Source organism: Stegostoma tigrinum, chromosome 9 (assembly GCF_030684315.1).
Source record: "Stegostoma tigrinum isolate sSteTig4 chromosome 9, sSteTig4.hap1, whole genome shotgun sequence".
Classification (NCBI taxonomy): Eukaryota; Metazoa; Chordata; class Chondrichthyes; order Orectolobiformes; family Stegostomatidae; genus Stegostoma; species Stegostoma tigrinum.
Window position 1 is genome coordinate 16,318,844 of NC_081362.1, and position 24,939 is coordinate 16,343,782.

Sequence of the window (24,939 nt, forward strand, 5' to 3'; positions counted from 1 at the left end):
CTTAGGTAGGGAGACCAAAATGGCAAGCAAACCTCCCTGTGTGTTCTTATCAAGACCCTCTGTAACTGCAACAAGATGTCCCTAGTTTTGAACATAATTGGAGGGGGATGGGAACCTCTGTGAGGCATCAGAGTAGAGTAATCAAGACAGGAACCCAAATGACAGAAAGAGGAAAAACAGAAGCGATAGGCAAAGGAATCAAACGCCAGAAGCAAACAAAGTCAGTGCAAAAAATAATGGGAATGGGACAAGGAATGTTAAAAAGGCAACCCTTAAGGCTTGGCACAGAGCATTCAAAGTAAAGTAGATGAATTAATCGAGTAAATAGATGCAACCAGGTATGATATTGTTGGGATAATGGAGACGTGGCTGCTGGGTGACCAGGGTGAGAACTGAACATCCGGGGGAACTCTGGTATTTCAGAAAGTCAGATAAAAAGGAAAAGGCAGGAAAAGCTCAGCATCTGTGGAGAAGAAGAAAATCTGAGGAAGGGTCACCAGACCCGAAACATTAACTCTGATTTTTTCCTCCACAGATGCTGCCAGGACTGCTGAACATTTCCAGCGACTTCTGTTTTTGTTCCTGATCTACAGCACCCGCAGTTCTTTCGGTTTTTAAAATGGAAAAGGCGATGGAGTTGCATTACTGGTGAAAGACGATATAAAAACAATATTGAGGAAAGATACTGAGAAATACCCAAGTGGCAAAAAATATTGTGGGGTTGGTATGTAGACCACCAAACCATAGTGGTGACATTGGGAATGTGTTAAACAGGGAATCAGAGACGTATGCAATAAAGGAACCTCTGAAATTATGGTTAACTTTAATCTGCATATAGATAGGGCAAATCTAATTAGTCCCAATACCGTCGAGGAGGATTTCCTAGAATGTGAATGGGATGGTTTTCTGCTCCAACACATTGAGAAAGCAATGAGAGAACAGGCCATCTTAGATTGAGAAAGGAATAATTGGTAATGTAGTTGTGAGAGATCCATTGGGGATGAGCGATCATAATATGATGGAGTTCTTCATCAAGATGGATAGTGAGGTAGTTGATTCTGAGACTGAGATCCTGAATCTTAATAAGGGAATCCATGATGGCTACGATGGATTGGGAAGTGTTACTGAAAGGAACGGCAGTGGATTGGCAACGGCAAACATTCAAACAGCGAATGAGTGAACCAGAAAAAATCATTTTCCTGTCTGGAGCAAGAGTGCCAAGAAAGCAGTGACCAAACCACGGTTTACAAGGGAAGTTAGAGGCTGTATTAGATACAAAGAGGCATACGCATTGGCAAGGGAAAACAATGGACATGAGGATTGGGAACAGTTTAAAAGTCAGCAAAGGAAGACCCACGGGATTGATTAAGAATATGAAAATAGAGTATGACAGTAAGCTTGTAGGGAGCATAAGAACTGACTGCAAAAGCTTCTATATGTGTGTAAAGAGAAAAATATTGATGAAAATTAATGTGGGGCTTATAGTCAGAAACGGGGGAATTTATAATTGGTACCTAAGAAATGGCTGAAGACCTAAATTCACACTTTGCTTCTGAATTCACAAAGGGGAACATGAAAAACATAATAGAAATGATGGGGAGCACAGTGTTTAGTTAGAGGGAGCAAATGAGATCTAATTTAGTAGAGAAATCGTGTTGGAGAAATTGATGGGATTCAAAGCTTTAAATTCCAAAGGCCTGATAATTTACATACTGGAATAGTTAAGGAAGTGGCCCTAGAAATAGTGGATGGTCATCTTCCATGATTCTTTGGACTGTGGAATATATCCTACAGATGGGAGAGTAGCTAATGTAACCACATACACAATTTAAAAAGGGAAGCAGGGAGTGAAAACGGGGTATTATAGAGCGGTGAGTCTAACTTTGGTCATGGAGAAGATGCTAGAGTCCATTATCAAGGATTTTATTGCCAAGCACTGAGAAAACAGATAGAATCAGACACAGTCAGCGTGAATTTACGTAAGGGAAATCATGCTTTACGAATCCACTGGGATTCTTTGAGGATGTAACCAGTAGAGTTGATCAGTAGGAGCAAGTGGATGTGGTTTATTGGGACTTTCAGAAGGCTTTTGACAAAGTCCTACTGAAGAGGTTCATTTGGAAAATTAAAGCACATGGGATTAGGGGTAGTGATTGAGAGAACTAGAAAATTAGCAGATAGGAAACAAATAATAAGGATAAATGGGTCTTTTTTTTTTAAATGGAAGGCAGCAACTAGTGAGGCTGGGAGCCCAGCTATTCATAACAAATATTAATGATTTCAATGAGAGAACTGAATGTAATGCCTCAAAATCTGCAGATAACACAAAGTTGGGTGAAAGGGTGAGCTGTGAGGCGGATGCAGGGATGTTGCAGTGTGATTTGGACAGGCTGAGTGGGTGGACAAATGCATGGCAGATGCAGTATAGTGCAGATAAATATGAGGTTGTCCACTTTGGTAGCAAAAATAGGAAGACAGATTATGATTTGAATGGGTGAAAAAGGGGAATGTTCAACAGAGTCTTCATGCGCCAATCACTGAAAGTAAGCGTGCAGGTGCAACGGGCTGTAAATAAAGCAAACTGAACGTTGGCCTTCCCTGCAACAGGTTTCAAGAGGAGCAATGATGTCTTGCTTCAATTATGCAGGACCTCAATCAAGCCACATCTGGAATATTGTGTTTGGTTTTCGTTTCTGAGGAAGGATGTTCTTGTTATACAGGGAGTGCAGCAAAGGTCTACCAAACTGATTCCTGGGATGACAAGACTGATGTATGAGGAGAGATTGAGTTGATTAAGATTGTATTCACTTGAGTTTAGAAGTATGAGGGGAGAACCTCATAAAAACCTATAGAATTCTAACAGTCCTGTGCAGGTTAAGTACAGGAAGATGTTCCCAATGGTGAGGGAGTCCAGAACTAGGGATCATTTTAGGATAAGGGATAAACATTTTAGGACTGAGATGAGGAGAACTTTCATTCCCCAGTGAATAGCGAGCCTGTGGAATTAGCTACCACAGTAGGTGGTTGAGGCCATAACATCATATATCTTCAAGAAGGAAGGAGATATGTGGCTAAAGGGATTAAGAGATATGGAGGAAGGTTTGGATTAGGGAATTGAGTTCAACGATCAGCCATGATCATTATGAATGGCAAAGCTGGCTCAAAGTCTCAAACAGAATATAGGAGCAGAAATAAGCTATGTTCCTACATAATTTAAATCCTCTTGTAATTAAGGCAAATATAGCATTTGCCTTCCTAGTGGTTTTCTGCACCTGCCTGTCTGCTTCCATTGACTGATATACAAAGACACCTATAAACCTTTGTACATCCACATCTCCAAAACATCACCTTTTAAGTAATATCCTTCCTTTCTGTTTTGCGCAACAAACCACAGAAGTTCACTTTGACCAAGTTGTACAGTGTATGGCATGTGTTTTCCCACTCTTTCAATTTGTCTGAATCGCCTTGCAACCTCCATACATCCTCCTCATAATTCTCAATTCCACCCAGTGTACTTGTCATCAGAAAACTTGGAGATGTTATATTTGGTTCCCTTGTCCATGACATTGATGTATATAGTGAACAGTTGGGGCCTAAGCACCGATTCTTACAGTACTCCACTAGTGATTGCCTGGCATTGGTCAAAAGACTTATTTATACCCACCGTTTCCTGTCAACTGATTCTTGATCCATGCCAATAAATTACTCCCTATCCCATGTGCTGTAGCTTTACCCTGGGAACTCTTATGAAGGACATCATCAAAAGTCTTCTATAAATCCAACTACGTCACAACCATTGGTTTTCCTTTAACTCTCCCATTAGTTACGTCCTCAAAAAAACTCAAGACGTTTTAGGTATAATTTGACTTTCATAAACACGTGCTGGCTTTGACCAATCCTGTTAGTGATTTCCAAATGTTCTGTCATCACACTTTTTATTCAAGAGGGCTGAGAGAAGAGAAATGTAGTTGTAATTGGAGATAGTACAGCCAAGGAAATAGACACTGTTCTCTATGGCCAGAGAGTCCCAAAGACTGCGTTGCCTGCCTGGTGGCGGGGGTGTCAGGACATTTCATGTGGGCTGCAGAGGAACTTGGAGTTGGAGGGGAAAGATCCAGTTGTCATGGCCCACATGGGTACTAACGATACAGGGAGAAAGAGAAAAGAAGTTCCACTGAGGGAATATAAGCAGCTAGGGGCTAAATTAAAAAGCAGAACTGTAACAGTTATAATCTGTGGATTACCACCTGAGCCTTGAGCAAATTGGTACAGGGTCAACAAGATTAATAAGGTAAATACATGGCTCAAAGATTGGTATGAGCGAAACAGATTTGAAACCATGGGACGTTGGCACCAGTACAAGGGAGGGAAGGAGCTGTTCCAATGGGACGACTCCACTGAATCATGCTGGGACCAGAGTCCTGGCCAATCACAACTAGGGCTTTAAACCAAATAGTGTTGGGGGAGGGGGTCAATTGCATGGAAGAAGCTAAAGGTGGGGAGGGCACAGGAGATGTTATTAGAATTTCCAGAACAAGTAATAGGCTAGAGTATGGAAAGGTTCATGAATCTAACTTCAGGCACAGCAGGTGAGGGGACAACTATGAGAAGGGGAACAGTCAACACAGGACTGAGGGTGTTTTTCTTAAATACATGCAGTACATGAAACAAAGCAAATGAGCTTGTAGCGCAGATTGAAATTGGCAGGTACCATGTTATAGGTCACAGAGACATAACTATAAGGGGATCAGGGCTGGGAGCTAAATATCCAAAGATACAAGTTCCATCGAAAGGACAGGCAGATGGACAGAGGGGGCAGGGTTGCCATGTTAATAAGCAATGAAATTAAATCAATAACAAAAAGTGATATAGAGTCAGAAGGTGTAGAATCTGTGTGGGTAGAGTTAGGGAACTGCAAATGATAAACACCCTGATGAAAGTATGTACAGGCCTCCTAGCAGCGGTCAGGGTGTGGGATAGAAAATAAATCAGATGGAAAAGGCCTGGAAGAAAGGCAGCATTACTTTAATGTGCAGGTGGACTGGAAAATCAGGCTGGAGGAGTCATGGAGGGTCACAGACGGGAAAATGGCTGAAGTAACACCCCCATTTAAGAAGAGAGGGAGGTAGAAGACAGGAAACTATAGGCTGGTTAACCTGACCTCAGTTGTTGGTAAAATCCTCCATTATTAAGGATGAGATTGCGGAGTTACTTGAAAGTACTAAAATAGGGCTGAGTCAAGGGCAGGTCATGCCTGTCAAATCTGTTAGAATTCTTTGAGGATGCAACTAGCAAGTTATAGAAAGAAAATCCAGTGAATGTGATCTGTTTGGATTTCCAGAAGGCCTTTGACAAGGTCCTTGCACAGAAGACTGCTAAATAAGAGCGCACGGTTTTAGGGGCAAAGATATTAGCATGGATAGAGAATTGACTGAGTGGCAGAAGGCAAAGAGTGGGAATAAAGAGGTCATTCTCAGGATGGCAGCTAGTGACTGGTGGAGTTCTGTAGAGACCAGTGTTGGGACCATAACTATTCTCATTTTACATTACCAATCTGCTGAAGGAACTGAGGACATTGTTGCTAAGTTTGTAGATGACACAGAGGTGGGTGGATAAATGGTCACCCCTTGCCCTGTGAAGATGGTGAATGGGACATTACAAGTGCACTGGATACTGTTTAGTCTATAGGTAGAATTGAAAGCACTTTGTACCAAATGCATGGACATGTTAATATACTGTTCAATGCCAATCATGGAACATGTGCTTAATGGATACTCAAATGGCTGCGACTTACCAGAATTCAGCAAAATGATGGCCTTCAGACAGATGTATTCCTCACACTGAAGCTTTAGCAGGCGGAATCGTGACATGGTTGCTAGGAGCATGTCAAATATTTCCACCATCCCTTCAACACATTTCCCTTCATTCCTTCAAACAAGAAATTGACAAACATAAATTTAATCTTCTATTTCCTTGAAGGACAAAAAAAAGCTGTCATACAATTTCCTAAAATTTTAGGAACTCTCATCACAAAGTCAAAACAGTAGATTCTTTTAACTATTATCTTTGTTCCTCATTCCTTTATACCATGTTCTTTGTGTTTTTGTACCGAGGCACTTGTAACTAAGAGGGAGCCATGTGTGGTGATATTGAAAACTTTTCATTGCACTCCAGTACTTTTGTATTTGAGTACATATAATAATAAAGTCTAATTTTGAAATCTTTGGTCTTTTTCTGAAAATGTTCAACTGCATTAGCAGCTTCAAGTTTAAGTGAACAGGCAAATATGTGGAAAATCGAGTACAATGCTGGCATGAGCAACACAACTAATTTGGACCCACATAATTTGAAGTACTTTTGAAATAGGCAGTGACTAGGAGCTGGAGAGGAGCAGAGTCCAAGTGCACAAATTGTTGAAAACTAGTGGACAGGTACGTAAATAAAGGCTGAAAGGGTGGCTTTTATCTCAAAGAGGCGAGAATACAAAGAGCAGGAAGAGGTTCTTCAGTTGCACCGAGCTTTAGTCAGCCCCTACCTGGAATATTGACGTCAGTTTTGAGCAACATATCTGCAGAAGGATATACTAGCCTCAGAGGGATTACAGGGCCGAATCACCAGATTGGTGGTGAGACTTAGAGAATTAAGTTGTGAGGACAGATGACACAAATAGGTTTCTGTACAGTCATGAGGGGATTTCAGTCATGAGAAGATTTAAAATTGATAAAGTGGAGGTTTTTAGATAGATTATCAGTCCTTAACATCGACAAGGCATTGGGAATGGATGAAATGGTAAGGGGATGTGAGAGTGGAATTTACAGAAGCACTAGCTATAACATTTCCATCTTCCTTTAATCCAGGTTGGTGGCAGAGAACTGGAGAATTGCAAATGTAACACCCTGGTTCAAAAAAGGGCATCAGGTTAAGCCTATCAATTACAGAACTGTCAGTGTCACTTGGATCATGGGGAAATGGCTAGAAAGAAAAATGTGGGACAATATTCATAATCACATGGACAAATGTGGATTTATTAGGGAGACCCAGCCTGGATTTTCCAAGGGAAAGTTATATTTAACTAACTTGCTGGAATTATTTAAAGTGGTAACAGAGAGGGTTGATGCTTTAGTGTGGCATACATAGATTTCCAAAAGGCATCTGATAAAGTATTGTTAAAACATACTTGTAAGCAAAGTTTCACTCACAGAATAAAAGGGCCAGTAGCAACATGGGTACACATTTAGCACAGTAACAGAAAACAGAGCACAATGGTTAATGAGTGTTTTGTTTTGTGTGCTGGGGCAGGGTTTGTAGTGATGTTCCCCAGGAGCTAACATTGGAAATCTCACTTTTCGCAATATACGCCAATGATCTAGGTATAGCTGTATGGGGCACAATTTCAAAATTTGCAAATGGTACGGTACAAAACTAGGAAGCCTCGTATATCAAGAGGAGAACAGTGCAGAACTTCAGAAGGCTATAAATGAGATGGAGAGTGGATAGGTGGCAGATGAAAAGTGGGAGGTGTGACAATTTTGTAGAAAGTACAAGAAGGGATAATTAAAAAGAAAAGGTACCACTGTAAAAAGGGTTGCAGGAGCAAGGGACCTGTGTGTATTTGTGCTTAAGTCATTAAAGCTGGCAGGACGGGTTCAGATCAATTAGTAAAGCATACAGTATCCTTGATTTCATTAATAGGGGCACAAAAGCAAGGAGAAGACATTGTACTTATGTAAATCACTGGTTTGGCCAGAGCAGGAGTGTCGAGTCACAGTTTTTGTTACCACATGGTAGAATGTGAAGGCATTGAACTGTGTGCAGAGTAGGGTTGTGAGCATGGTTTCTGAAATGAGGTACTTTGGCAGATAGCTTGAATAAGTAAAGATTATTTCCCTTAAAGAAAAGACTGAGAGGAGATCTCGTAAATATTGAAAATCATGACCTCAGAAATTGGTAGAAAATGTTCTGAAATGATTAGGAGTAAGAGGACCTAGATTTTCAGTAAAGTAAAGGAAGCTAAAGTGATAAGGAAAAGCTTCTACACACAGCAAATGGCTATGATCTGGAATGTGCTGTCTTATGGAGGCAGGTTCAGTAGTGGCATTATTACAATCATGAACCATCAATCGTCAAGTTTCATCATTTGAATTCAATACTTGAGGCTTTCATTAACTAAAACTGGTTTTTAAAAGAGCACTGTTGACATAAAATGGCTGCTATGTTCACCTGACTTAAAATTAATGATCCCTGTTGCCTCTGATATATCATTGGAATCAAGAGGCAGTGCAAAGAGAAATTTGCACGTCTTGTTTTACTCACTTGCATCATAATTGCACACGCTGAGAGGGTAAAGTTTGCTGTAATTATCCAGCTTGCAATTGAACAATGACATAGACATAATATTCTGCATCATGAAATGATAAAATCAGCAGGAGTGTTTGAATAAAAACAGAGAAAACAACTTGGACTGATAACAGAAAGGTTATTGGAAACTCTCTCCTCTCTCAGTATCAATCTCAATCAAAAACCAGCACCAGGAATATCTTGGAAACATCACCCATATACTGATAACTCAAGATCCATAAACTTCATCATTGCTGAAAAAACAGGAACACAGCTAGGCAGTTTAAACACATGTCCCTTCACCTTCACAACCTCATGGACTCTTAAGATCTGTAACTCCATATGCCTTTATCTTCTTGTCTGTATTGTATGCCCTATACCACATCCTCTCTGTGAACTGTTTGTCTGTGTTTGACATCATGTTTTACTATTTTTTTCCCTCTCAGGGTTGCAGGTAATAAAACTCCACTAACTTTCATTCAGGGGAATTTCTAAGTTGGCTTTTCTTTTTGCCCCCGACCTGGCTAATTAAGATTAATTGAGATGTGACAGCCATGTGCTAAATCAGAAAAATATATCAAAAAAAAGCAAATGTGTTTCTCTGTTTTCTCACGTCTGTAGAGACAGGTCTGTTTCTCAGTAACTTCCCAGAACAATGTTTGGCCATTGTCTCTGGCAATTAAAACCCCAAGTTTCAGATTCCATTCCTGCTTCAGTTAGTCAGCAGGGGAGTTGTGCAGATGTGGAAAATTCCAGGTTTGTTTCCTCAATCCATGTGATCGGCTGATTGGAATTCTCATAAACAGTGCCTGTTCAGCAATCCCGATTAGGATGTGAGGGAAGATGGGTACATTCCCATGAGTGGGTCAGCTGTTAGCTCTCTCTGCCCCGGCACAGTGCTGAAGAATACAGAAGACAGGTGGTACGGTGGCTCAATGGTTAGGACTGCTGCCTCACAGCGTCAGGGACCCGGGTTCAATTCCACCCTTGGGTGACTGTCTGTGTCGAGCTTGCACATTCTCCTGTGTCTGTGTGGGTTTCCTTCAGGTGCTGTGACATCGCCCCACAGCCCAAAGATGTGTGGGTTAGGCAGATTGGCTGCTAATTTTGCCCTGGGACATGCAGATTAGCCATGGGAATTGTAGGGTTCCAGGTTGGGGGATGCTCTTCAGAGAGTTAGTCTAGAGGCAATGGGCTGAATGGCCTGCTTCCACACTGCAGGGTTCTTTAGCTGGGGAAATTACTTCCACTTCATAGAGATGGGGGAAAAGTAAGTGCTTTGATCACAAAGATTTTAAATAAGAGTGGGCTGTTTCTCGAGTTATAACAACTGAATTCCACATTTTCAAATCAAAGATTGCTCTCAGCTTTCTCATGTGGCTAATTAACAATGGGGTGGGGGGGTCAAGGGGCAACTTGCTGGTGACAGGATGTCAGTTTGGAGGTGGGAATAAGCAGTTTAGTGCAAAGACAGTCGAGTAGAACAAAGTTTTTTTTATTGATATACCATGTTTGAAGTATTTAGGGTGTTTTTAATGATTACAGCTTGTCAGACTTAGAATCCCTACAGTGCAGATAGAGGCCATTTGGCCCATCAAGTCCACACAAATTCTCTGAAGTGTATCCTACCCTATCCCTACAACACATTTACCATAGCTAACCTACCTAGCCTACCCACGGCAGGGCAATTTACCATAGGTAATCCACATGGCCTGCACAACCCTAGACACTATGGGCAATTTAGCACGGTCAGTCCACCTAACCTGCACATCTTTGGAATTTGGGAAGAAACTGGAGCACCCGGAGGAAACCTGCACAGACACGGGGAGAAGGTGCAAACTCCACACAGATGGTTACCCAAGGCTGGGTCCCTTGCACTGTGAGGCAGCAGTGCTAACCACTGAGCCACTATGCTGCCCTTGAGGGGCACTGTCTCTCTTATCACCCTTGGATGGCGTAATTAAGCACTTGTTGGATCAGGGAATGTGGGAAACCCATGACGACAGTTCCCTATGTTACTGGACCAATCATTTCTCAACAGGATGGACTTTAGCCTTCCAGATTTTCCTCTCCAATAACTTCAGGCAATGTTCAAATGCAATGTTCAACTGAAATACCCAAAAGCTGCCTGAACTATTTGCCATTATCTCTGAAAATAGCCAAAAATCTGCCTCAACATTAAACGACATTGAATGGCAACAAATTGCCATATTAATGCAGTAAATGCAGAATAAACTCAACCCATTGAACCCAATCTTGTCCATGTGAGTCTAAGAACACTTTAACAATATGATTAGTGTTTATTATTATCAGATTACGTCCTTGGCTACAAATATTGATTCAAATGGATGTGGAGTTGAGTTGAACTTTGGAGATGTAAAATAACATATTTAATTCTGCTTTCTTTTCCCTCTTTTTATTTTTCTCGTGTATCTGATTTGACATTGAATTTCCCACTTTATTTACACTTGCATCTCAGTCCTTGTGCTCTTAATTTCACAATCCTCTAACCTAACTGTTTCTGGAAATACACAGTAACTTGCCCAGTTCACTTCAGATCCTAGACCCCCAGTTTCCCTAGCGGTGCTGTTATAAACTCTCACTTCAGCAACTTGCCCGTTGTAAACAATTTCAAAGTCACAAATGTACAAGGTTAACTCTAATTGACTGCAGATGCTGTTAGATTCACTCTTAATCAACAGTCTGGCATTAATATCATTAAACTGAGTGTTTAAATAACATTTCTGATTCAGAACCCAATTGAATTCATACATAAACTGTTGTTGTGCTTTCTGCGTACAAAGCCAACTTGAAGAGATGCGGAGAAATCAAAAAAGGAAAATAGATATCGCTGTGGTCATGTAAATCGACATGATGGAAGGTCAAATCTGCCTCAGTTTCCACTACGTATCAAGTGAAGTCAGGGACACTCTTGGTGTAGCATTGAGGTTGCCAGTAACAATCAATAGCCAACAGTAACATTGTGTTTGCTGTGACTTGATATTTTAGTGAAGATTTTGTCGCATTTAATTAAACGGTTTAAAGACTGTGCAAAGAAACAGAGGGATAGAATTTTATAACTTAGCTCCAGATGCCAAGACAGCTGAGACAGGTTGGTTGCCCATTGTGAATGAGGACTGACAATTTCAACAGCAGCAGATTGATCCTGCCATCAGGTCTAATGGCCGGACAGCGAGTTGATACTTCATGCCTAAGTGCAGTCTGGGCCCCCTATGGGTGATGATGCACCCCAGCCCCGCCCAAAGCACTGGTTATGGGGGTAGGGGTAGTTTGGTTGAAAATTGGTGGAGTGAAAAACTTGTCCATTTAAGTTGATTGATCAGAATTCTTCTCCATCCCACACTCCCACCCTCACCCCATGATGCTGGGTCACTCAGTGAGGCATCAATTGCCTTAGAACGAGTGATGCCATCACACCCTGCTCCCAATTGAGAGCCCAATAAGCAAACATGACGGAGAGTGTTTCTCGGGATTGGTCTGAGAAGGTGCCTCCTCTTAGTGGGTAGATCAGCTGCGGTGGTAAGATGGGAGTGCCACCTAAGAGCCACAAGTGACATCAAGATGGGCAGGCCATGCACATCCTGGATCCTCACCCAGTTCCCTCCCCTCCCCAGTTAAATGCCCCCACACCCGAAAGTATGAGGGCATTAAATTCCACCCTTAGTCTGTCTAAGGTAAGCAATAACACAGAGAAAAGTCCAATTAGAAATCAATGGGTGACAGTGAATTGCTTGAAGTGCAGTGAACAAATCAAATGAACAGCAAGAGAGAGAAATGATATGACATTTTTATGATGGCCCTAAGCAGGCTGTAGATGCTCAGCTGTGACTAAAGCTCAGGATCGATAAGAGTTCATGATAACTCAAGTGAAAAGCGTCACAACTAGGATCCCCGTAATCTGACAATGAAATATTCTGCCCAGAAAAATTATTTTATTAGAAAGGGTAGAGAGGTGGGACTGGTTTTGTATGATCTCTATCTTAACCAGCTTCCTACTCTTCATTTGTAACGTCTTGATTTGTATGTGAACAAGTCCTTTGCAGATACATCATGATTGTACAGAAAGCAGTTATTTTAAACCCTCCCTGTGTGATAATTGCAGTAATCCTTTTCTGTCAATCTCATGGAGTCTATGTCCTATATCAAGACTGACAACATCTTACTTCTCTACAGTAAGATGTCACCTGCATTACTTAACAAAGTTCTGATTTCTGCTCCTGTCACACAGCCAAAGATACCCCTGTGTTTAAATGTACATATTGCAAAGAAAAATTATAGAAAGTTAATGGAATGCCTTTTGGATGCATTGCGCATATTGTAAATGGCAAGAGTACAGTCGCTATAGACATTGGAGGCTCTAAACAATGGTTCAAACGTACTATTTTTAAAGTGCATCTGGATTGAAGGAACTTTTGTTTCACAGGCAGAGATTGACTGTAAATCTGAGTTAGACGTGGATACGTCAAATAACAAATTTAAATTTGGAACTTTAGTTTATGTTAAGTGTCAACTTCAAGAACTGGCACCACCAAATTCTAAACGTGACAGAAGTAGAAGAGAAATGCAATATTGCATCTCCCCTCCTTCCTAATCTGCAATATTAACATGACTGGGAATTGTTTCTCTGCTTCTATTGTGTTGGACTCTAGACCTTCCTAAGGAAATGAGCAGCTCTATCAGACATTGCTACAGTCCTAGGGAAAACAAAGACAGACTTTTTCTTCCCCTTGCCAATTCCTAATCTTCTGGGCTCATACAATTTACAGTCCAACCAGAGATTCGAAGGCTGAGGGACAACCTGATTTATATGAATATAAAATGTGCACCATTGGTGCACACTCTTCTACCATCTTGCTCCATTATGATTTGCCAAAGTCTTTCTCCATTATGAAAGTTACAATCAGGAGAAAGGAACTGCAGCCCAATTGACTGGGATACTTTTTCAACTTTTGCTCCTGTTTCTTTCAGGAGATCATATTGTGTTGAATACAGCGTGCAAAATGCACTTAGTGTTCTGCCCAATGCTTCTCAGTTGTGAGATTCAGTGGGCTTTCCCTGTCTGTTATTGTTTGCATGTATTTACACATTTATGCACTCTCCACACTTCTCACTGTCCTACACCATCACTCCTCGATTCTCTCGGGCTAATTTTAAACTCCACTCTTGTCATGGGGAAATTGGAATGAAGATAAACAGTGGCTGGCAGTGCCCTGGGGGTTGTGGAGATTGGGAGGAGAACTCCTGCTCTTCGTAGCTTTGCCATAACGCAAGAGGATCAACCTCTCCAGGTTGCTGGCTTGACTATTGAGTGCCGACAGTAATTCAATGCTGCATGACTGTTCAGGTTCCCAAATAGGGGCCTGAAACTGTCACTGGATACGTCGATTGCATATTAAAGACCCCCCTATTCGGGTACTTAGATGCCTACAGAGAAGCCCAAAGCAAATGGTGGGAACGTGGAAGGAACAGGCTTGGACAATTTCTTGGCCAAATTGTCCATTTCTTGCCTGTAAATTTGCTTCACAAAATTCAATATCCAAGTTAAAAAGTCAGACTTGGGCATGATGTAGCAGGATATCATAGAGTCCCCATGGTGTGGAAGCAGGCCATTTGGCCCATCACGTCCACACTAACCTTCTGAAGAGCATCCCACCCAGACCCAGTCCCCTACCCTGTAACCCTGCATTTCCCATGGCTAGTCTACATAGCCTGGACATCACTGGATGCCATGGGCAACTTGGCATGGCCAATCCACCCTAACCTGCACATCTTTGGACTGTGGGAGGAAACCGGATCACCCAGAGGAAACACATGCAGACACAGGGAGAATGTGCAAACTCCACACAGACAGTCACCTGAGGGTGGAATCAAACCTGAGTCCCTGGCGATGTGAGGCATCAGCGCCAACCACTGAGCCAGAGTGGCGCCACATGCTGGCAACACTCAACTATTTGCTTCTGGAATGTTATAATCCCACCTCCAACCAACACCAGCCATCTCTATAGTTGAACCAAGAAGTGCTTCTATCTTCCGTGCTCCGCAGCCTATCCACGGACAGTCAGAAGTGTGTTCAGGAAAGATGGAACTTTGGCTCTGGGTCACATATCTGATCAATGTGCCTTAAAGATCTACAGAGTCCAAAACCACATCTGTGCAAACCAATGAACTAAGATGGGAGTACCTGTCCAAAACCAGATCTGGTGCAAATATGAGCTTTCCGGGATGTTCCATGGATCGCCAGACAAGGCCAATCATCAAAATTTCTAACCAGCAGCATTCCAGCAGTTGCACCTGGTCATGAAGTGTTAAATCCACAAATCCTGGGGGAGTGGGGGAAAAGACTGCGTTAGAGACACACACAAATGACAGTGAACACAAGACACAGAGCGAACATTCAGTCTGCTAATTGTACACAAGGCTGAGGGCTCGGCCTGGAGCAGGTACACACAGATTGAGTCACAACTATCACATGACTCAAAGGACCTTCAAACCCATTAATGCACTCGAGTACCTTGTGTTATACCATTGTCAATTTCACCAACTGTAATTGGTTAAAAGAGATGAAGTAATGAGGACAGGTTGCACAGACTGACCTTGTACTCTCTTGACCATCATTGATAAAGGGATGATCTAACTGAAGAGGCAAAGAGGATTGAAGGATTCAGTAAGAAAGGTAGAGAGAAAGAGGCTATTGTGGCACAGTGGTAGTGTCACTACTTCTAAGCCAGGAGGCCCACTGGATGTGTTTCATAATGGCCATGAACAGGTTGATTAAAAAATATCTAAATAGGGGACAAATTGGTTTCTCTGTTGGGGCACTCAAAACAGACAAACATAAACATAAAATCAGAACTTGGCTGTTCAAGGTGAGAACAAAAATCACTTCTTCACACAAAGAAGATTGAAAATCAAGAATTCTCCCCCTTAAAACTGATTGCGAGAAGGTCATTGGAATGTTTCAATATGTTTGCTTGACAAGGGCTTTAAAAGGAATGGAAACATAACAGGTATATTAAGATATTAATAAAATGAATCTAACTGAATAGTGGAATAGTCCAGAGAGGGTGAATGGCTCCTCTTTGTCCTTCTGTGTATCCCTACTTTGTGTGACACATTTGTTGTTTTTAAAAGCAGCACAGTCTGCATCACAATCTGATTTGCTGGTACAAAGCTATGAATTTGGGAATCTCCACACACTACTTTCAAACCTCTGAGAGGTTTCACAACAAACATCCGACAGAAAGGGTTGGGAGAGATTTATCTGTTCGCAGGATTTCCACCACAATGATGGATAAATTCTGATGATGAGATTTACCTGCTTCTCCCTACCAAATCTCTTTGTACTTATCGCTTCATATTACAGAACTTAAGTCTGCTCGCCCACCCACCGGACACCCAAATTTTGTCAATTAGCTGCTTCTGAGAAGTTCCTGTGTTCATGACTAAATGGAAACCAAAGTTGACAGAGGAACAGCAGCGCCACTCCGGCCCAGAAACAGTAATTACAATGTGACCTGTTTGCTTCGATTAAATGTAAATGCAAAGATTTTCAATGAAATTGTAAAAATGAGGCCTGAGTGTATGACTTTAAAGATAAAGTGGTTGCTTCCGGACTCCGGCATTGTTCCAAGTTGACTGCTGATGAAAGAAATGCTTCCGTTTATGTAGCACCTTTCATGTGCTCAGGAGGTTCTGAAGCAGATGTGTGAGTATGGCCTGACAATACCATTCTCCCTGGGTTCTATTCCAGCTCCATGTAACATTGTAGATGAAACTTACAAGCATGGATGTGTTCGTTATCCCTGAGCTATGTGACATGGAGAGACGCATATAAGAACAGGAATAGGCCATTCAGTCCCTCAAGCCTGTTCTGCTATTCAATTACATAGATTAAACTGTACCTCAATATCACCTGCTCAGATTCATTCCGTGTTCCTTATTACCGTTATTTATTGAATCCATCAAACTCAGTCTGCAAAGCTCCAGTTGGACCCTAGCATCCACAAATTCACAGGGAACAGAGTTCCAGACGGTGTAGAAAATGTCTGAAGGTCCAGCTCTTAGGATTTTACCCCTTCACTTGCAAGTTAAAAACAGATGCTGTCTGCCAACCCAGTCTCTTCCATGATCATTCTAAACAGCTTAATCAGATCACCTGAACCTGGGATCATTTAAACAATCCTCTTGTTCTCAGTACATGACCTGGGTACCTAACCACAAGCATTTTTAATTGCATCCTGTTTTCATATTTAGCCTCAAGTTCATCTGGGCATGCTCTCTGCAGTAGACACACTGGATTCTCCTTGTGATCTGTGACAGCTTCACCCACTGCACCTTCACATTCATAGACTAGCAGACCATCCACTTCAGTTTCTGCTCCAGGAAGATTCCCGACTACCATGTGCTGTTGGTATTGATCGCTATTCCTCAAAACATTGAAAACATCAAGTGCCATATGCAAACATCTGCATCTCCCAAAATGGAGTGCATTTAGAGAAACACTGCTTTCATTGGGGTGGCTCAGTGGCTAGCACTGCTCCCTCCCGGTGTCAAGGACTCTGGTTCGGTTCCAGCCTCGGGTGACTGTGTGTGGGGTTTGCACATTCTCCCTGTCTGTGTGGGTTTCCTCATTCTGGTTTCCTCCCACTGTCCAAAGATGTGCAGGTAAGGTGGATTGGCCATGCTAAATTAGAACATAGAACATAGAAAAGTACAGCACAGTACAGGCCCTTCGGCCCACGATGTTGTGCTGTGGAATAATCCTAATCCAAAAATAAAATAACCTAATTTACATTCCCCTCAATTCACTGCTGTCCATGTGCATGTCCAGTAGTCGCTTAAATGTCACTAATGACTCTGCTTCCACAACTACCACTGGCAAACTATTCCATGCGCTCACAACTCTCTGGGTGAAGAGCCTCCCTCTGACGTCTCCTTTATACCTTCCTCCTAGCACCTTAAAACTATGACCCCTCGTGGCAGTCAATCCTGCCCTGGGGAAAAGTCTCTGGCTATCGACTCTATCCATGCCTCTCATTACCTTGTACACCTCGATCAGGTCACCTCTCTTCCTCCTTCTCTCCAGAGAGAAAAGTCCGAGCTCAGTCAACCTCTCCTCGTAAGACAAGCCCTCCAGTCCAGGCAGCATCCTGGTAAACCTCCTTTGCACCCTCTCCAAAGCCTCCACATCTTTCCTATAATAGGGCAACCAGAACTGGACACAATATTCCAAGTGTGGTCTCACCAGGGTTTTGTAGAGCTGCAGCATAACCTCGCGGCTCTTAAACTCGATCCCCCTGTTAATGAAAGCCAAAACACCATATGCTTTCTTAACAAGCTTATCCACCTGGGTGGCAACTTTGAGGGAGCTATGCACTTGAACACCAAGATCCCGCTGTTCCTCCACACTGCCGAGAATCCTGCCTTTAATCCTATATGCAGCATTTAAGTTCGACCTTCCAAAATGCATCACTTTGCATTTAGAGATAATGGGAACTGCAGATGCTGGAGAATTCCAAGATAACAAAATGTGAGGGTGGATGAACACAGCAGGCCAAGCAGCATCTCAGGAGCACAAAAGCTGACGTTTCGGGCCTGGACCCTTCATCAGAGAGGGGAATGGGGAGAGGGAACTGGAATAAATAGGGAGAGAGGGGGAGGCGGACCGAAGATGGAAAGTAAAGAAGATAGGTGGAGAGAGTGTAGGTGGGGAGGTAGGGAGGGGGATAGGTCAGTCCAGGGAAGACGGACAGGTCAAGGAGGTGGGATGAGGTTAGTAGGTAGCTGGGGGTGCGGCTTGGGGTGGGAGGAAGGGATGGGTGAGAGAAAGAACCGGTTAGGGAGGCAGAGACAGGTTGGACTGGTTTTGGGATGCAGTGGGTGGGGGGGAAGAGCTGGGCTGGTTGTGTGGTGCAGTGGGGGGAGGGACGAACTGGGCTGGTTTAGGGATGCAGTAGGGGAAGGGGAGATTTTGAAACTGGTGAAGTCCACATTGATACCATATGGCTGCAGGGTTCCCAGGCGGAATATGAGTTGCTGTTCCTGCAACCTTCGGGTGCAGGAGGCCCATGATGGACATGTCATCTAGAGAATGGGAGGGGGAGTGGAAATGGTTTGCGACTGGGAGGTGCAGTTGTTTGTTGCGAACTGAGCGGAGGTGTTCTGCAAAGCGGTCCCCAAGCCTCCGCTTGGTTTCCCCAATGTAGAGGAAGCCGCACCGGGTACAGTGGATGCAGTATACCACATTGGCAGATGTGCAGGTGAACCTCTGCTTAATGTGGAATGTCATCTTGGGGCCTGGGATGGGGGTGAGGGAGGAGGTGTGGGGACAAGTGTAGCATTTCCTGCGGTTGCAGGGGAAGGTGCCGGGTGTGGTGGGGTTGGAGGGCAGTGTGGAGCGAACAAGGGAGTCACGGAGAGAGTAGTCTCTCCGGAAAGCAGACAGGGGAGGGGATGGAAAAATGTCTTGGGTGGTGGGGTCGGATTGTAAATGGCGGAAGTGTCGGAGGATAATGCGTTGTATCCGGAGGTTGGTAGGGTGGTGTGTGAGAACGAGGGGGATCCTCTTGGGGCGGTTGTGGCGGGGGCGGGGTGTGAGGGATGTGTTGCGGGAAATACGGGAGACGCGGTCAAGGGCGTTCTCGATCACTGTGGTGGGAAAGTTGCGGTCCTTAAAGAACTTGGACATCTGGGATGTGCGGGAGTGGAATGTCTTATCGTGGGAGCAGATGCGGCGGAGGCGGAGGAATTGGGAATAGGGGATGGAATTTTTGCAGGAGGATGGGTGGGAGGAGGTGTATTCTAGGTAGCTGTGGGAGTCGGTGGGCTTGAAATGGACATCAGTTACAAACTGGTTGCCTGAGATGGAGACTGAGAGGGGCTTGAAATGGACATCAGTTACAAGCTGGTTGCCTGAGATGGAGACTGAGAGGGGCTTGAAATGGACATCAGTTACAAGCTGGTTGCCTGAGATGGAGACTGAGAGCTCCAGCACATCCCTCACCTTCCTGGACCTCTCAGTCTCCATCTCAGGCAACCAGCTTGTAACTGATGTCCATTTCAAGCCCACCAACTCCCACAGCTACCTAGAATACACCTCCTCCCACCCACCCTCCTGCAAAAATTCCATCCCCTATTCCCAATTCCTCCGCCTCCGCCGCATCTGCTCCCACGATAAGACATTCCACTCCCGCACATCCCAGATGTCCAAGTTCTTTAAGGACCGCAACTTTCCCCCCACAGTGATCGAGAACACCCTTGACCGCGTCTCCCATATTTCCCGCAACACATCCCTCACACCCTGCCCCCGCCACAACCGCCCCAAGAGGATCCCCCTCGTTCTCACACACCACCCTACCAACCTCCGGATACAACGCATTATCCTCCGACACTTCCGCCATTTACAATCCGACCCCACCACCCAAGACATTTTTCCCATCCCCTCCCCTGTCTGCTTTCCGGAGAGACCACTCTCTCCGTGACTCCCTTGTTCGCTCCACACTGCCCTCCAACCCCACCACACCCGGCACCTTCCCCTGCAACCGCAGGAAATGCTACACTTGTCCCCACACCTCCTCCCTCACCCCCATCCCAGGCCCCAAGATGACATTCCACATTAAGCAGAGGTTCACCTGCACATCTGCCAATGTGGTATACTGCATCCACTGTACCCGGTGCGGCTTCCTCTACATTGGGGAAACCAAGCAGAGGCTTGGGGACCACTTTGCAGAACACCTCCGCTCAGTTCGCAACAAACAACTGCACCTCCCAGTCGCAAACCATTTCCACTCCCCCTCCCATTCTCTAGATGACATGTCCATCATGGGCCTCCTGCACTGCCACAATGATGCCACCCGAAGGTTGCAGGAACAGCAACTCATATTCCGCCTGGGAACCCTGCAGCCATATGGTATCAATGTGGACTTCACCAGTTTCAAAATCTCCCCTTCCCCTACTGCATCCCTAAACCAGCCCAGTTCGTCCCTCCCCCCACTGCACCACACAACCAGCCCAGCTCTTCCCCCCCACCCACTGCATCCCAAAACCAGTCCAACCTGTCTCTGCCTCCCTAACCGGTTCTTCCTCTCACCCATCCCTTCCTCCCACCCCAAGCCGCACCCCCAGCTACCTACTAACCTCATCCCACCTCCTTGACTTGTTCGTCTTCCCTGGACTGACCTATCCCCTCCCTACCTCCCCACCTACACTCTCTCCACCTATCTTCTTTACTTTCCATCTTCGGTCCGCCTCCCCCTCTCTCCCTATTTATTCCAGTTCCCTCTCCGATGAAGGGCCCAGGCCCGAAACGTCAGCTTTTGTGCTCCTGAGATGCTGCTTGGCCTGCTGTGTTCATCCAGCCTCACATTTTGTTCACTTTGCATTTATCCAGGTTGAACTCCATCTGCCATTTCTCAGTCCAGGTCTGCATTCTGTCAATGTCTCGCTGAAGCCTGCAATAGCCCTCAATACTATCAACGGCACCTCCAACCTTTGTCATCAGCAAACATACTAAACCCCTCCCCCCCCGCGCCACAACCTCCTCATCCAAGTCATTTATAAAAACTACAAAGAGCAGAAGCCCAAGAACAGAGCCCTGCGGGACACCAGTCAGCACTGACCTCCAGGCAGAATACTTACCATCTACAATTGCCCATAGTGTTCTGGGATGTGCAGGCTGGGTGTATTAGCTATGGGAAAAGCAGGGTTATAGGGATAGGATAGGGGCGTTAGGTCTAGGTAGGATACTCTTCAGAGGTTTGGTATGGACTCAGTGGGCTGATTGGCTGTCTTCCAACTCAGTAGGGATTCTATAATGTTGCGTGAAGCACCAGTGTCTAGTTGACACTTCACATTCACTTGATGCTTCCCTTCAGCAATTATTAACCTAACAGTCACAAACCCATTTATCACCTTTCAGCCTGACAATGTGAACCTGTTGTGTGATATAGAGTGATTTCTCAGACTCATCGACTGACATCTCTCCAGCAGCCATCTTAACAGGCTTGTTTTGATTCTTTTTCACTAACCACTTACATGCCAAATGATTAAACTTCCTGCACTCCGAGCAATACCTTCCACATGCTAGACATGTTTTCATTTACTTTTCATGACATTCTCTGAAATATGTCCTGCACTGACCTTGATCTTTCTGCAAATATTTCATCCTTGTTTACAACAAGTTGTTCATGTTTGGACTGGAATGTCTCACAGTGTAATGCTCGTCTCCCTCTTGCACTCTTGCTAATGCTGGACAATCTCAAAGCATCACGGTTAGTGGCTTTCTTGAGAGCAAGTTTCTGCTTTTTCAGCAGGTGTGCCCTTACTGCAAAATCTCTTATGCCTGAGAAAATTCTACCTCTGGTCACAGAGCCTTTCAGTTATCCAAACTCTCAAGATTCAGCGAGATTTAACAGCGTAGCCACAGTCCGAAAAATATTCTCCCCCTACCACCAAGCTCTAATGTTGAACACATACCATCCCTCAGTAACGTTAATAGGGGGTTCAAAATATATTGTTGGAGCATGCAAAATCTCTCCTGATTGGCCTTTTCTGCTCCTCTCAGCTGCACTACACCTTGTAGCTCTCCACCACACCCCCAACACCCAGCATAACTCTAAGTTGCTCAGTTATTTTATTTAATTCTGTAAATTAATACTTCAGCTGCTAAGAAAAAGAAGAAAATCCCAATCCTGTGTCACATCTCATTTCATTTCCACAGCAATTAAAGAATGGAAAATGTCCTGCCATTTTGACAGACCCAGTCATTCCAAGTTGCAGACAATTGTATTTATTGAAACAAATATCCTTGCTGTTTCGTTCAGTAGCTGACTCTCTTCCAGATCTAGAAATTTGCACATTTTCAACTGCATGGTTTCTGACACAGTTTTCCTAGTGATTATTTTTTCAAAAGGAAACCCTGCAGCAGTTTGAAGCAGGCTAGCCAGCCCATCAAGTCCATAACTGGCCCTTCTGAAGAGCATCCCACCCAGACCCAACCCCTTAATTTGCCTCTGCAACCCTGCATTTCCTTTGGCTAACTCATCAAACCTGCACATCTCTACACACTATGGGCAATTTAGTGTGGCCAATCCACCAAGCCTGCACACCTATGGATTGTGGGAGGAAACTGGAGCACCCAGAGGGAACCCATGCAGACAGTCACCCAAGGGTGGGATTGAACCTGGGTCCATGGCACTGTGAGGCGGCAGTGCTAATCATTGAGGTGACCATGCCACCTGCCCTCACTACTTCTGATGTGTTTCAATGGATGTCACAGACTATACACAAACGCACTTACAGCAGAGCTAGTTGCCATATCATTGCAGTAAGCCAGGTAGTCCTTTGACATCGTTATATTTCTCTGAACAGTGATTGTATGATGTGGGCATTGGGCAGCAGCTGAAACCTGAGGAGTGGCCTCACAGTAATTGGGCTTTCTGTTACAGTTTAGTTCTCTTCCCCATCCCCTACACAACCAACAGCGTTGGGCTCCTAACACTCCCTGTGCCATGTCACACACAGAGGCCTATTGGAGACCTGCCAATAAAGGCAAGAATCGATTCTGGAGTGACCGGTCCCCTGGGGAAACACTGAGTTCCTCAGCATCTCCTTGATGTTTGTGTGATTATATTTGGAAGCTCATCACATAGGAAGCATATTCATGTCCTGCTACTACATTCCTTCAGGACCTTTTCCTTCACACAGAACAATACATCATTCAGCCCATTCGGGCTGTTTGAAAGTGCTATCCAATGAGAAATTACACTTCTGTTCTTTTCCCCAAAACCTTGCAGTTTCACCCTTTTTAAATATTGGCCCAATTCCCATTTCAATATTCCAATTGAATCTGTTTCTAATACCCTTTCAGGGCATACCCAGTCATGCCATGAAAATATTTGTCCTTACGTTGTCTTTTGGTTTTTGTGAAATCTGGATATTGTACCTTCTCCCACAAGAGATAAGTTCTTCTTGTTTACTCCATCAAAACCCTTCATGATTTTCAGTCAAATCTGCCTTGAACCTTCTATGGTATACAGAAAGTAAACTTTATAGTGCAGTTCCAAACCATTGTAATGTCTCAATGTGCTTTATAGACAACAAAACACTTTTAAAGGGTAGTTACTGCTGTAATAAATTCTCACAGCTTCTCCAGTTTATCCTCATCGCAGTCCTAAGTGGCTGCATCACATCATTAGACTGTGACCCCTAGCTTTGGCTCCATTGGGAACATTCATCCTGCATTTACTGTGTCTAGACTTTTACAGGTTTCTGAGATTCCCCTCAATATCCTAAATTCCAATGAAGGTAGTCCTACTGGTCCAGTCTCAAAGGAGGGATGGTGATGAAGTAAAGAGGGAGGAAATGGCCTTGTGGTATTGTTACTGGATTGTTAATCCAGAGATCCAGGTAATATTCTGGGGATAAAATAGTATCAGAGATAATGGGAACTGCAGATGCTGGAGATTCCAAGATAATAAAATGTGAGGCTGGATGAACACAGCAGGCCAAGCAGCATCTCAGGAGCACAAAAGCTGACGTTTCGGGCCTAGACCCTTCATCAGAGAGGGGGATGGGGGGAGGGAACTGGAATAAATAGGGAGAGAGGGGGAGGCGGACCGAAGATGGAGAGTAAAGAAGATAGGTGGAGAGGGTGTAGGTGGGGAGGTAGGGAGGGGATAGGTCAGTCCAGGGAAGACGGACAGGTCAAGGAGGTGGGATGAGGTTAGTAGGTAGCTGGGGGTGCGGCTTGGGGTGGGAGGAAGGGATGGGTGAGAGGAAGAACCGGTTAGGGAGGCAGAGACAGGTTGGACTGGTTTTGGGATGCAGTGGGTGGGGGGGAAGAGCTGGGCTGGTTGTGTGGTGCAGTGGGGGGAGGGGATGAACTGGGCTGGTTTAGGGATGCAGTGGGGGAAGGGGAGATTTTGAAACTGGTGAAGTCCACATTGATACCATATGGCTGCAGGGTTCCCAGGCGGAATATGAGTTGCTGTTCCTGCAACCTTCGGGTGGCATCATTGTGGCAGTGCAGGAGGCCCATGATGGACATGTCATCAAGAGAATGGGAGGGGGAGTGGAAATGGTTTGCGACTGGGAGGTGCAGTTGTTTGTTGCGAACTGAGCGGAGGTGTTCTGCAAAGCGGTCCCCAAGCCTCCGCTTGGTTTCCCCAATGTAGAGAAAGCCGCACCGGGTACAGTGGATGCAGTATACCACATTGGCAGATGTGCAGGTGAACCTCTGCTTAATGTGGAATGTCATCTTGGGGCCTGGGATGGGGGTGAGGGAGGAGGTGTGGGGACAAGTGTAGCATTTCCTGCGGTTGCAGGGGAAGGTGCCGGGTGTGGTGGGGTTGGAGGGCAGTGTGGAGCGAACAAGGGAGTCACGGAGAGAGTGGTCTCTCCGGAAAGCAGACAGGGGTGGGGATGGAAAAATGTCTTGGGTGGTGGGGTCGGATTGTAAATGGCGGAAGTGTCGGAGGATAATGCGTTGTATCCGGAGGTTGGTAGGGTGGTGTGTGAGAACGAGGGGGATCCTCTTGGGGCGGTTGTGGCGGGGGCGGGGTGTGAGGGATGTGTCGCGGGAAA

At 44.6% G+C, this 24,939-nt stretch overlaps 1 protein-coding gene across 2 annotated transcripts in view; it reads right to left on the reverse strand.

Annotated features, from left to right (window-relative positions):
* esr1 (estrogen receptor 1) overlaps nt 1–24,939 on the reverse strand; it is a 248,960-nt gene that overhangs the window by 23,091 nt on the left and 200,930 nt on the right. For both annotated transcript variants that reach the window (XM_048535896.2, XM_059648375.1), the window contains 2 exons: nt 14,540–14,678; nt 5,795–5,928 (listed from right to left, as the gene is read on the reverse strand). In XM_048535896.2, the coding sequence (XP_048391853.1) occupies nt 5,795–5,928; nt 14,540–14,678 (273 nt within the window). The remainder of the gene's footprint in view (nt 1–5,794; nt 5,929–14,539; nt 14,679–24,939) is intronic.